The sequence below is a fragment of the Strix uralensis genome, chromosome 8 (assembly GCF_047716275.1).
Source record: "Strix uralensis isolate ZFMK-TIS-50842 chromosome 8, bStrUra1, whole genome shotgun sequence".
NCBI classification, from domain to species: domain Eukaryota; kingdom Metazoa; phylum Chordata; class Aves; order Strigiformes; family Strigidae; genus Strix; species Strix uralensis.
Window position 1 is genome coordinate 189989 of NC_133979.1, and position 14230 is coordinate 204218.

The 14230-nt window shown below is 59.7% G+C and overlaps 1 protein-coding gene across 5 annotated transcripts; it reads right to left on the reverse strand.

The window, feature by feature from the left end:
• Positions 1–4862: 4862 nt before the first annotated feature.
• On the reverse strand, positions 4863–8851 carry LOC141946257 (uncharacterized). 5 transcript variants are annotated; one of them, XM_074875720.1, is made up of 5 exons: positions 7796–8851; positions 7460–7659; positions 7173–7325; positions 5200–5532; positions 4863–5060 (listed from the first exon to the last, which is right to left on the reverse strand). In XM_074875720.1, exons 3-5 carry the CDS (start codon positions 7294–7296, stop codon positions 4900–4902), a joined length of 618 nt encoding a protein of 205 aa, XP_074731821.1. In that variant the 5' UTR covers positions 7297–7325; positions 7460–7659; positions 7796–8851; the 3' UTR covers positions 4863–4899. The 5 variants fall into 5 exon arrangements, with proteins under 5 accessions (XP_074731821.1, XP_074731820.1, XP_074731822.1 ...); XM_074875719.1 differs by having other exon boundaries at positions 7173–7322; positions 7796–8846; XM_074875721.1 differs by having other exon boundaries at positions 5200–5499; positions 7173–7322; positions 7796–8845.
• Between the last annotated feature and the right edge of the window lie 5379 nt (positions 8852–14230).

The following is a 14230-nucleotide window of genomic DNA, read 5'->3' on the forward strand; positions in this document are numbered from 1 at the left end:
GATTCTCCCTTGGCTCGGCCCGCTCAACGAGCCCCGTGCACTTCAAGGCTCCCATCTACGCCCGAGTTACGGGCTGGCCGTCCTGACTGCAGCTCACCACCACGGTGGGCTTTAGGAGCCCCGCTTCCCGCCTCGGCTGCGGAGACGGTGCTGCTCAACCCCCTCAGACGCTTGCCACCTGCCCGGGCAGCCGAACCATGGGGCAACGTGGCAAAAGGCCGGCAAAAAAACAAAGACCCGAGCCCCGCTTACAGGGAGATCACCCGGCACAAAGCCGGCCAGGGCACAATGCCGGCCAGGGCACCAAAGGTCCTGGTGACACCCTTGCGCGACCAGAGCCCAGTGACAGGGTGGTCCTGTTGCCCAGAGCGCCCTTCTTTTGCCTCCACTTGTTGCCCAGACTTCCTCCGCTCCTCCCCCCGCTCTCTCTTGCCTTTGAAGGTCTTTCCGCACACAACGTTTGGCTCTTCCTTCTTCTCCGCCAGCTCCTGTAATGGCAGAAGGACGCCGTCGGGTCTGAGAGGGACACCGGCCCCCGGACAGAGCTCGCCACAGCACCACCCGAATCCCAGAGGCCCTCCCACCCGCAACCCCGTATAACCTAACACCACCACTCCCCCCCCCCCCCCCCCCCAAAAAAAAAACCTCACAGATCGGCTTTTCTCACCCAGTCGACGCTCCGGGGCTGCCACGCGTGCAGTGCCGGCCGGCGCTGGAGCTGGGCTCGGAGTTGGGAACTCTGGACAAAGGGGAGCTGGGCACACAAAAGCGGCGGCCAAGGAAGCTGCGCCCCTCCTTACGGGGGGCTCGAGCCGCTGCCGGCACTGCAGAGTGCCCGGGCCTGCAGGTCACTCACTGGCCAGCCCCGGACTTACAGGGCAGCCTCTGCTGGCTGCCCACAGCAGCCCGCCCAGCCCTGATTACAGGGCGGCCGAGCGGCTCCTGGGGACAGAGGGCTCCACGGCTCGTGGCACTCGCCCCGAGTACGGGGCGGGCACGCTGGCAGGTCGCCAGCCAGGACAGGCGGCCACCCAGGCAGAGACCCGGGCCCTGAACACAGGCGGGTCGCACGCTGGCCGCGCTACAGCCACGGGGCTTCGCTCTCTCCTTCGAAAGGAGGGGCAAGGAGGGGCAAGCCGGGACTCGCCCTCCGCTCGCGGGCTCAGAGGGGACCGACCCCCTGTTGCTGCACAGAGCCCTTCTTTCCCTCCCGGGAAGTTTAAGCTAAGTACGCTGCAGTGATTTCAACAGGGGCCTAAACGAGAAGCTCATTCGCTCGCTCACTCACACCCACAGACACACACACAGACACAGGCAGGCACACACACACAGACAGGGACAAACAAAACTTCCTGGAAGAGAGAGCGAGCTCTGTGCAGCCAGTGTCTGGGGAGCCATCCCTTCCCACGAGCAGGAGAGCAGAGCCCCAGACCTGCCCCCCAGGACGCACGCAGGCCACAGCGACTCAACGTGCCACGGGGCTTCACGGGTGGCCAAGGGACAAACGCCGTGACACGCCCCGACTCCAGGGGGTCACGCTGGCCAGGCCGCCAGCAGCCAGAAAGCCGCCGGGGCCGGGGAAACGGCCCTCCCCTGCTTACAGGGCGGGCGTGGGGTCCGGAGAGCCCCATTTCCCCCTCGGCGCGGAGACAGCGCCGCTCACTCTCCTGACAGGGCCGCCCTTCTCTCCGGGCAGCCAAACCGTGGGGCAAGGTGGCAAAAGACCAGAGACCCGAGCCCTGCTTACAGGGAGGTCACCCAGCGCAGCGCCGGCCAGGGCACCAGAAGTGCCGGCAACGGTCTCGTGCGACCGCAGCCCCGGTAACAGGGAGGTCCCCTTTGTCCAGAGCTTCCTTCTCTCGCCCCACTCCTCTCTTCAGCCCGCCGCTCCTCACGATGCCTCGCCTTTCTTCTCCAGGAGCTGCTGCTTGGAAGGGGGGCACAGTCAGGCGCCAGCTCCCCCACCCGGAGGATGGAGCAGAGGCCCCAGCCCTGCTTCCAGGGCGCTGGCCCAGCTCAAAGCACTGCCAGGCCTGCCCGGGCCGGACCTGGGCCCGGCTCGCAGGCACCGTTGCCTCCCAGCCTCCTGCCTTCCCCCGTGCCTCTCTTCCTCCCAAGCTGCTCCTGGGGCTGACAGCACACAGAAAGAGGGCTAGGGCAGGGCACGCCCAGCCCTGCACGTCTCAGCCCCACGCCTCTGAAAGGCCGGGGCCAGGGACACCGGCCTGCTCACAGGGGAGGGTCCCTCGTCCCTCCCAGCACCTCCCCTTAGGCACAGGGGATGCTCACGGCCTTCCTTACAGGGGATTCTCCCTTGGCTCGGCCCGCTCAACGAGCCCCGTGCACTTCAAGGCTCCCATCTACGCCCGAGTTACGGGCTGGCCGTCCTGACTGCAGCTCACCACCACGGTGGGCTTTAGGAGCCCCGCTTCCCGCCTCGGCTGCGGAGACGGTGCTGCTCAACCCCCTCAGACGCTTGCCACCTGCCCGGGCAGCCGAAACCATGGGGCAACGTGGCAAAAGGCCGGCAAAAAAAACAAAGACCCGAGCCCCGCTTACAGGGAGATCACCCGGCACAAAGCCGGCCAGGGCACAATGCCGGCCAGGGCACCAAAGGTCCTGGTGACACCCTTGCGCGACCAGAGCCCAGTGACAGGGTGGTCCTGTTGCCCAGAGCGCCCTTCTTTTGCCTCCACTTGTTGCCCAGACTTCCTCCGCTCCTCCCCCCGCTCTCTCTTGCCTTTGAAGGTCTTTCCGCACACAACGTTTGGCTCTTCCTTCTTCTCCGCCAGCTCCTGTAATGGCAGAAGGACGCCGTCGGGTCTGAGAGGGACACCGGCCCCCGGACAGAGCTCGCCACAGCACCACCCGAATCCCAGAGGCCCTCCCACCCGCAACCCCGTACAACCTAACACCACCACTCCCCCCCCCCAAAAAAAAAACCTCACAGATCGGCTTTTCTCACCCAGTCGACGCTCCGGGGCTGCCACGCGTGCAGTGCCGGCCGGCGCTGGAGCTGGGCTCGGAGTTGGGAACTCTGGACAAAGGGGAGCTGGGCACACAAAAGCGGCGGCCAAGGAAGCTGCGCCCCTCCTTACGGGGGGCTCGAGCCGCTGCCGGCACTGCAGAGTGCCCGGGCCTGCAGGTCACTCACTGGCCAGCCCCGGACTTACAGGGCAGCCTCTGCTGGCTGCCCACAGCAGCCCGCCCAGCCCTGATTACAGGGCGGCCGAGCGGCTCCTGGGGACAGAGGGCTCCACGGCTCGTGGCACTCGCCCCGAGTACGGGGCGGGCACGCTGGCAGGTCGCCAGCCAGGACAGGCGGCCACCCAGGCAGAGACCCGGGCCCTGAACACAGGCGGGTCGCACGCTGGCCGCGCTACAGCCACGGGGCTTCGCTCTCTCCTTCGAAAGGAGGGGCAAGGAGGGGCAAGCCGGGACTCGCCCTCCGCTCGCGGGCTCAGAGGGGACCGACCCCCTGTTGCTGCACAGAGCCCTTCTTTCCCTCCCGGGAAGTTTAAGCTAAGTACGCTGCAGTGATTTCAACAGAGGCCTAAACGAGAAGCTCATTCGCTCGCTCACTCACACCCACAGACACACACACAGACACAGGCAGGCACACACACACAGACAGGGACAAACAAAACTTCCTGGAAGAGAGAGCGAGCTCTGTGCAGCCAGTGTCTGGGGAGCCATCCCTTCCCACGAGCAGGAGAGCAGAGCCCCAGACCTGCCCCCCAGGACGCACGCAGGCCACAGCGACTCAACGTGCCACGGGGCTTCACGGGTGGCCAAGGGACAAATGCCGTGACACGCCCCGACTCCAGGGGGTCACGCTGGCCAGGCCGCCAGCAGCCAGAAAGCCGCCGGGGCCAGGGAAACGGCCCTCCCCTGCTTACAGGGCGGGCGTGGGGTCCGGAGAGCCCCATTTCCCCCTCGGCGCGGAGACAGCGCCGCTCACTCTCCTGACAGGGCCGCCCTTCTCTCCGGGCAGCCAAACCGTGGGGCAAGGTGGCAAAAGACCAGAGACCCGAGCCCTGCTTACAGGGAGGTCACCCAGCGCAGCGCCGGCCAGGGCACCAGAAGTGCCGGCAACGGTCTCGTGCGACCGCAGCCCCGGTAACAGGGAGGTCCCCTTTGTCCAGAGCTTCCTTCTCTCGCCCCACTCCTCTCTTCAGCCCGCCGCTCCTCACAATGCCTCTTTGTTCTTCAGGAGCTGCTGCTTGGAAGGAGAGTACGGTCAGATGCCAGCTTCCCCACAGGGAGGACAGAGGGAAGCCAGCCCCCCCTGCCCATACCCCAACACCCCCCTCCGCCCCCCCCCCCCCCCCCGAGAGAACCTCACAGATCAGCTTGTCTCACCCAGTTGATGCTTCAATGCTCCCTGCAGGGACGACTGCGACGGCCACTCATCTGCTCCAGGCTCCTGGCTGCATCCAGCGGGGCCTTGGACCCTCCTCAGCCCCTGCGGCGACGGTGCTCCTCCCGCTCCTGCCTCAGACGGCGATGTTGCTGCTCCCCTGTCCCAGACTGCGACCCTCCCGCATCGGACGGCGACGGCGCTCCCCCCCCCCCCCGGGCGGCGGTGCTCCCCCCACAGACGGCTCCACACCACCCCCGCCCGCCCCGCGGCGACGACGCTCTTCCCCCCCCCCCACGGCGACAGCGCTCGCCCCCGCCCCAGACTGCGACCCCGCCCCCGTCGGACGGCGACGGCGCTCTTCTCCCCCACCCCTCCCCCCCCCAGCGGCGACGGCGCTCCCCCCCCCGGGCGGCGGCTTCCCCCCACCCCATGCGGCGACGGTGCTCCCCCCCACAGACGGCTCCACACCACCCCCCCGCCCGCCCCACGGCGACGGCGCTCCCCCCCGCCCCAGACAGGTCCCACTACCCTTCCCCTCAGGTGGCCGCTCCGCCCCTCACAGCGGCGCTTTGCCCGGAGCGCCCTTCTCTTTCCTGCACTTGTTGCTCAGACTTCCTCCGCTCCTCCTGCCGCTCTCTCTTGTCTTGCGGGTCCTTCTGCACGCGATGTCTGTCTCTTCTTTCTGCTCCACCACCAGCTGTTGCAAGGGCAAGAAGACGCCGTCGGGTCTGAGAGGGTCGCCGGCCCCCGGACAGAGCTCGCCACTGCACCACCCGAATCTCAGCGCCTCCCCCCCCCCCCGCCCCGCCAAAAACTCACAGATCGGCTTTACTCACCCAGTTGCTGCTCCAGTGCTTCCCGCAGAGACGACTGCGACCGCCACTCCTCTGCTCGGACTCCTGCCCGCGTCTGGCGGGGCTGGACCCGCCCCCTTCCCCTCAGGCGGCCGCTCCGCCCCTCACAGCAGCGCGCGACTTTCCCGCCCTTCCCCTTCCCACAGGCGGGTCCCGCCCCCTTCCCCTCAGGCGGCCGCTGCGCCCCCACATGGACTTTCCCGCCCTCACAGTCTATTACCTGGGCTACAGTACTTGATCTTGTCCAGAGAGTGGCGGTGTGGTTGCCTCTTGCCTCTCTGCCTATAAGCAGCGGATGCCATAATCCAACTATAACTGAAGCGAATTTTGTGTTTTATTAGCTGCTATTAAAAAAAAAAATATTTTAGGGAAGCATACACACAGGTATACTTTTGTAACTGAGTGATCTGTTTAACCATCCTCCAAACCTTAATATACAATACTATTAGAAGTAGTAAACATAATAAAGTTAGAATTAGGAAAATCAGACCGAGTCCTGTTGGTGGTGGTGACCACCCAGATAAGCTTTCCCACCATCGATGTTCTTCAAGGAAAGAAAAGAGAACTGTCTCGGGGCGGGGGGGGGGAAGGCTGAACAGGTTACCCCTTAGGATGCAGGATAAATCCATCTCGTACTGAGTTTCTTTTACTCCATTGTTGTCACTAGCATCCCATGCTAGAGGTAGGGGGGGTGCATCGAAAATTGGTGAACGTTTAAATGGCTGCTGTAATGCTCGTGGGTCAAGTATTAATAGGCATTTGTAATTTAGATATGTTTTTAATTCGAGTATCAGAGTTTTAATCGCTTCTTCATGTTCTGAATGCCAACTCCACCGTTTTCCTTTTTGTAAAAGCGAATACAGTGGACAGGCAATGGAGAATCCAGGTACCTGTTTTCTCCAATATCCTAAAGTACCCATTACAAAGCTGTTGTAATTTTTTTTCTAGATTGGGGCATTTCTGATTGTTTCTACCCCCCTCTGGGAGTCTGGTAAAGGTATGCTGGCTACCCTCCCATGTAAATGCAAATTTTTGTTTTGCCTTCTTCCCCTAAGGGAAAAACCATGTCTTTGACATGTAGCACTGCCAGCCAAGGACGTGCAGGGACTTGCAGCCTAGTCGTTAAGGCTGCATTGTTGGGGTCTGCCGCTGACAATGGGGCTCTATTTAAGCACTTAAATGCCCATAATGGCCTGTTTAACGCCACCTCCCCCTCTGGTTTACTGACTGGCCAAACAGGAAAATTGTAGGGGGGGGGGGGGGGGCGGCGCGAGTTCTGGAAGTAATCTGTCGTTTTTCTAAATCTGCAATAGAAAGCTGCTTAGCAACTTATTTACTTACTTCTAGCAAGTTATAGTACTACTTATAGTACTTTTTAATATTGCTAAGAATCCTGCTTGCCCAGACTGTTCTGTGGAATTTTACCAAGGACTGATGTGTTCATCAAAACAAAGCGGTTTTCTGTAAAAATCTACCAAGAACTGCAGTGTTCAGCAAAATATCATGGTTTTGTCCTCGAGGAACAGGTGTGCTCTAACTAGTTGGGCCTCGGTAATGAGTAAAGATAGACATATACGGATGGTAGAAGTTTCACTGCTTCCCTTAAATAAGATAGCATGAGTAAACCAGCTGAAAAACATTTTTGTTTTTCAAGAAATTGGCTAAGAGAATCTGCGCATGCTCCGGGGAAAAAACAAGGTGAGAAAGACTACGAGCCTTCCTCCCAAAGACCCCGAAGACGCCCCCCAGGAGGCAATGCACAGGTGCAAAGATAACATAAACTGCTGACACCAGCCTCTAGAACTAACCCAGCCTTACTCATGCATATGTATGTTTGTGTTATGTAATCCAGTGAATAAGTGTATCCACACTCTGTAACGTTTTGGTAAAATGTGCTGTTGGTGTGCAAGGTTTGTGGAGAAATCCCCTTGCACCCCGGCCGGAGTAAAACATACCTGCTTTATAACTCCATTTCGAGTTGTAGAGTCTTTTTCCGCGAATCAAAGACCACTGCAGATCCACTGCAAGCAGCAGCGAAAACGACAGTACAGCGAGGCCTGTGCTGGTCATTATCAGCATCCCGTGGCGCTGCAGCTTCCAAGGTGCTGCTTGGAAGGAAAGTTCAGTCAGGCGCCAGCTCCCCCACACGGAGGACAGAGGGAAGCCGGCCTCTGGAGGGAGGTCCCCAGAGCGCTTCCCCCACCCCCACCCCCACCCCCCCCCACCCCGAAAAGAAACTCACTGATCAGCTTTTCTCACTCAATCGGCGCTCCGGGGCTGCCACGTGTGCAGTACCGGCCGGCGCTGGAGCTGGGCTCAGAGTCGGGAACTCTAGACAAATGGGAGCTGGGCACACAAAGCGGCAGCAAAGCTCCCTTCTCTCGCCCCGCTCCTCTCTTCAGCCTGCCGCGCCTCAAGATGCCTTGTCTTCCCCAGGAGCTGCTGCTTGGAAGGAGAGTACGGTCAGGTGCCAGCTCCCCCACCCGGAGGACAGAGGCAATCCGGCCGCCCACCCATACCCCAACACCCCCCTCCCTCCCCCCCCCCCAAAAAACCCTCACAGATCAGCTTTTCTCACCCAATCGGCACTCCGGGGTTGCCACGCATGCAGTCCCGACCGGCGCTGGAGCTGGGCTTGGAGTCGGGAACTCTGGACAAAGGGGAGCTGGGCACACAAAGTGGCAGCCAAACAAGCTGCGCCCCTGCTTACAGGGGTCTCCAGCTGCTGCCGGCACTGCAGAGTGCCCGGGCCTGCAGGTCACTGGCCAGCCCCGGACTTACAGGGCAGCCTCTGCTGGCTGCCCAACGCAGGCAGCCTGCCCAGCCCTGATTACAGGGCGGCCAAGCGGCTCCTGGGGACAGAGGGCTCCACGGCTCGTGGCACTCGCCCCGACTACAGGGCGGGCACGCTGGCAGGTCGTCAGCCAGGACAGGTGGCCACCCAGGCAGAGACCCAGGCCCTGAACACAGGCGGGTCGCACGTCGGCCACGCGGCTTCGCTCTCTCCTTCGAAAGGAGGGGCAAGGAGGGGCAAGCCGGGACTCGCCCTCCGCTCGCGGGCTCAGAGGGGACCGACCCCCTGTTGCTGCACAGAGCCCATCTTTCCCTCCCGGGAAGTTTAAGCTAAGTACACTGCAGCGATTTCACAGGGGCCTAAACGAGAAGCTCATTCGCTTGCTCACTCACACCCACAGACACACACACAGACACAGGCAGGCACACACACACAGACAGGGACAAACAAAACTTCCCGGAAGAGAGAGAGAGCTCTGTGCAGGCAGTGTCTGGGGAGCCATCCCTTCCCACGAGCAGGAGAGCAGAGCCCCAGACCTGCCCCCCAGGACGCACGCAGGCCGCAGGGACTCAACGTGCCGCGGGGCTTCACGGGGTGGCCAAGGGACAAATGCCGTGACACGCCCCGACCCCAGGGGGTCACGCTGGCCAGGCCGCCAGCAGCCAGAAAGCCGCCGGGGCCGGGGACACGGCCCTCCCCTGCTTACAGGGCGGGCGTGGGGGTCCGGAGAGCCCCATTTCCCCCTCGGCGCGGAGACAGCGCCGCTCACTCTCCTGACAGGGCCGCCCTTCTCTCCGGGCAGCCAAACCGTGGGGCAAGGTGGCAAAAGACCAGAGACCCGAGCCCTGCTTACAGGGAGGTCACCCAGCGCAGCGCCGGCCAGGACACCAGCAGTGCCGGTAACGGTCTCGTGCGACCGCAGCCCCGGTAACAGGGAGGTCCCCTTTGTCCAGAGCTCCCTTCTCTCGCCCCGCTCCTCTTCAGCCCGCCTCTCCTCACAATGCCTCTTCTTTCTTCTTCAGGAGCTGCTGGTTTGAAGGAGAGTACGGTCAAATGCCAGCTTCCCCACAGGGAGGACAGAGGGAAGCCGGCCCCCCCCGCCCATACCCCAACACCACCCCCCCCCCCCCCCCCCCCGAGAAAACCTCACAGATCAGCTTGTCTCACCCAGTTGGTGCTTCAATGCTCCCTGCAGGGACGACTGCGACGGCCACTCATCTGCTCCGGGCTCCTGGCTGCATCCAGCGGGGCCTTGGACCCTCCTCAGCCCCTGCAGCGACGGTGCTCGTCCCCCCAAGCGGGTCCAGTCCACCCCCCGCCCGCCCCGCGGCGACGGTGCTCCCCCCGCTCCTACCTCAGACGGCGATGTCGCTGCTCCCCTGTCCCAGACTGCGACCCCCCCGCGTCGGACGGCGACGGCGCTCGTCCCCCCCCACCCCTCCCCACCCCAGGCGGCGACGGTGCTCCCCCACACAGACGGCTCCACACCACCCCCGCCCGCCCCGCGGCGACAACGCTCTCCCCCCCCTCCACGGCGACGGCGCTCCCCCCCGCCCCAGACTGCGACCCCACCGCGTCGGACGGCGACGGCGCTTTTCCCCCCACCCCTCCCCCCTCCGGCGGCGACGGCGCTCTCCCACCCCAGGCAGCGACGGTGCTCCCCCCCACAGACGGCTCCACACCACCCCCCGCCCGCCCCACGGCGACGGCGCTCCCCCCCGCCCCAGACAGGTCCCACTACCCTTCCCCTCAGGTGGCCGCTCCGCCCCTCACAGCGGCGCTTTGCCCGGAGCGCCCTTCTCTTTCCTGCACTTGTTGCTCAGACTTCCTCCGCTCCTCCTGCCGCTCTCTCTTGTCTTGCGGGTCCTTCTGCACGCGATGTCTGTCTCTTCTTTCTGCTCCACCACCAGCTGTTGCAAGGGCAAGAAGACGCCGTCGGGTCTGAGAGGGTCGCCGGCCCCCGGACAGAGCTCGCCACAGCACCACCCGAATCTCAGCGCCTCCCCCCCCCCCCCCGCCCCGCCAAAAACTCACAGATCGGCTTTACTCACCCAGTTGCTGCTCCAGTGCTTCCCGCAGAGACGACTGCGACCGCCACTCCTCTGCTCGGACTCCTGCCCGCGTCTGGCGGGGCTGGACCCGCCCCCTTCCCCTCAGGCGGCCGCTCCGCCCCTCACAGCAGCGCGCGACTTTCCCGCCCTTCCCCTTCCACAGGCGGGTCCCGCCCCCTTCCCCTCAGGCGGCCGCTGCGCCCCCACATGGACTTTCCCGCCCTCACAGTCTATTACCTGGGCTACAGTACTTGATCTTGTCCAGAGAGTGGCAGTGTGGTTGCGTCTTGCCTCTCTGCCTATAAGCAGCGGATGCCATAATCCAACTATAACTGAAGCGAATTTTGTGTTTTATTAGCTGCTATTAAAAAAAAATTATTTTAGGGAAGCATACACACAGGTATACTTTTGTAACTGAGTGATCTGTTTAACCATCCTCCAAACCTTAATATACAATACTATTAGAAGTAGTAAACATAATAAAGTTAGAATTAGGAAAATCAGACCGAGTCCTGTTGGTGGTGGTGACCACCCAGATAAGCTTTCCCACCATCGATGTTCTTCAAGGAAAGAAAAGAGAACTGTCTCGGGGCAGGGGGGGGGGGGAAGGCTGAACAGGTTACCCCTTAGGATGCAGGATAAATCCATCTCGTACTGAGTTTCTTTTACTCCATTGTTGTCACTAGCATCCCATGCTAGAGGTAGGGGGGGTGCATCTAAAATTGGTGAACGTTTAAATGGCTGCTGTAATGCTCGTGGGTCAAGTATTAATAGGCATTTGTAATTTAGATATGTTTTTAATTCGAGTATCAGAGTTTTAATCGCTTCTTCATGTTCTGAATGCCAACTCCACCGTTTTCCTTTTTGTAAAAGCGAATACAGTGGACAGGCAATGGAGAATCCAGGTACCTGTTTTCTCCAATATCCTAAAGTACCCATTACAAAGCTGTTGTAATTTTTTTTCTAGATTGGGGCATTTCTGATTGTTTCTACCCCCCTCTGGGAGTCTGGTAAAGGTATGCTGGCTACCCTCCCATGTAAATGCAAATTTTTGTTTTGCCTTCTTCCCCTAAGGGAAAAACCATGTCTTTGACATGTAGCACTGCCAGCCAAGGACGTGCAGGGACTTGCAGCCTAGTCGTTAAGGCTGCATTGTTGGGGTCTGCCGCTGACAATGGGGCTCTATTTAAGCACTTAAATGCCCATAATGGCCTGTTCAACGCCACCTCCCCCTCTGGTTTACTGACTGGCCAAACAGGAAAATTGTAGGGGGGGGGGGGGGGGGGGGGGGGGGGGCGCGAGTTCTGGAAGTAATCTGTCGTTTTTCTAAATCTGCAATAGAAAGCTGCTTAGCAACTTATTTACTTACTTCTAGCAAGTTATAGTACTACTTATAGTACTTTTTAATATTGCTAAGAATCCTGCTTGCCCAGACTGTTCTGTGGAATTTTACCAAGGACTGATGTGTTCATCAAAACAAAGCGGTTTTCTGTAAAAATCTACCAAGAACTGCAGTGTTCAGCAAAATATCATGGTTTTGTCCTCGAGGAACAGGTGTGCTCTAACTAGTTGGGCCTCGGTAATGAGTAAAGATAGACATATACGGATGGTAGAAGTTTCACTGCTTCCCTTAAATAAGATAGCATGAGTAAACCAGCTGAAAAACATTTTTGTTTTTCAAGAAATTGGCTAAGAGAATCTGCGCATGCTCCGGGGAAAAAAACAAGGTGAGAAAGACTACGAGCCTTCCTCCCAAAGACCCCGAAGACGCCCCCCAGGAGGCAATGCACAGGTGCAAAGATAACATAAACTGCTGACACCAGCCTCTAGAACTAACCCAGCCTTACTCATGCATATGTATGTTTGTGTTATGTAATCCAGTGAATAAGTGTATCCACACTCTGTAACGTTTTGGTAAAATGTGCTGTTGGTGTGCAAGGTTTGTGGAGAAATCCCCTTGCACCCCGGCCGGAGTAAAACATACCTGCTTTATAACTCCATTTCGAGTTGTAGAGTCTTTTTCCGCGAATCAAAGACCACTGCAGATCCACTGCAAGCAGCAGCGAAAACGACAGTACAGCGAGGCCTGTGCTGGTCATTATCAGCATCCCGTGGTGCTGACGGCTGCAGTCTCTGTTGTGGCATAACTTCGTCAGCCAGAGCTTTCTGGGGGGAGGCAGAGTAAAGTCCACGACCCCCACGGCTCCCACAATGCCGACACAGCAGCTGAGGTACTGGCACCCACGGGCACACCGCCCCCCAGCCTGGGGCAGTCTCTCGCCAGCTCTAACCCCCCGGTTTCCTGCCTCCCTCCACCCTGCAAGGGCATTTCAGATGCCCTCTCGGACTGTCCCTTCAAACCACCCAACCACGCAACCCACTGAGCACGACCACTGAGCCCTAAAAGCCCTGACCACTGCAAAATTACCTTCTCCTCTTCTTCAGGAGCGCTGCAGCCGGACTAAAGCAGCAGGCGCTCGGGATGGCCTTGAAGCCTGGGGCAACCTTCTCACGCCTGTGGTAGCTCACCGCCCTGGATGTGACAGCTGTGACTCCAGAACTGCAGAACGGTTTGAGGTGGGAAGGGAACTCTTGCAGGTCATCTGGTCCAACCACGCCCTGGAACTAAAAAGTAGCCACAGCGAACAAAAGAGGGGACGATTTAAAAAGACAGAGAGGGCATTAAGGAAAGAGAAAAACTCACTAAAAAGACACTGAAGGGAAAAAGAACATTTTAAAAGCAACAGGTGTTGGTGAAATAAAGGAAAAAATGATCACACAGGGATACCGAACTAGAACAGAGGCACAGAAAAGAAAATTTAAAAAGCGGCAGCACTAAGGAAACACGAAATAGCGACAGCAAACTAAAAGACGTAGAATGAAAATTTAAAAAGCGACGACACTAAGCGCAGAGATGGAAGATGAAAAAAAGGAGGGAGAGGCAGGACAAAAGCACAGAGAGAAATGAGAAAAGGGAGCAGTAGGACAAGAGAGAGAAAGTGAGAAAGGAAGGGGGAGCAGGACAGAAGAATAAAGAAGAGGAGAGGTCTAGGAAAGGGGTGGGGGCGGCAGAAATAACAGCAGCATGGAAAAAAGAGGTCCAGGTGACGGGCAGGAAAGGACCGGGACGCACAAGACGTGTGACAGGGCCCTGAAGGCCCAGGACTCACCGCAGCTCTCGCTCTCGGCACTGCTGGGAGAATTTGACGGGTCAGATGCTTCTTTCTCCTTCCTTCCTCCTGCCCCTCTTCTTCTTCTGAAACTCCAGTCGCCTGGCTGTCCTCACCCTAAAAGAATACGCGAGTGTCTCTCACCTCTTACAAGACCAGGCTTCCGACACACGCAGCCTCGCTTGCTCGCGCACTACGCGGCCGTACCGCGCTTGGGGTGACGCACGCAGACCCTGGGTGCACGCTGGCGGTCTGACTGTGAAGAGGGCTCCTTCCTCACCCAGAGAGGCAGGCTCTCTCTTCCTGCACTGGGAGGTGGGTGCTGCGCAGATGGTCTTGATTTTCTCTTTCTTCCGCTTTCTCTGGTCTCTCCAGCTTCAGCCGCGGCAGCTCCTGTCCACTGTCCACAGCCGGGAAGGGCTCCGCCTGTCCCTTTTTGTCCCCGTGCCGTGAGAAGCGCAAGGCCAGGCAGAGACACCCCACACAAGCCCGAGGCGGGTGCAGTCAACGGCACCCCAGGGCAGGAACAGACAAGCGCAGCCTCAGCACGGCCTCTGGAAGAGGGAAAGAAACAGCACTGACCATTATTGCTGTAGATCGCACGTGGCCGGAGCCCCACCTTCCACCTCCCACCGCGCAGCAAGGCATCACAGATCCCATGGACACCTACCAAGGTGCATGCACCGTGCAGAGAGCCCACGGGGCACCACAGAGACGTGGGGAAGGCACCGCACACAAGACAGAACACAGACACCACAAATGACACGAGGACACAGACACAGGCCAGAACATGCACGTCCTGTGGGACAGACCCTGCTCTCTTCCCACAGACTTAAGGAAGCCTAAATAGCCCTCTCCACAGCCCTGATGGTAGAGCCTCTGCTGGCCCCACCCTACCCACGGCTTTTGCCCCTTGACTTACCTTTCAGAGAGCACGCTCCAGAATCCATCCTCATCAGGAGCACGTCATCTCACTGGGATGCTCCCGCATTCACCAG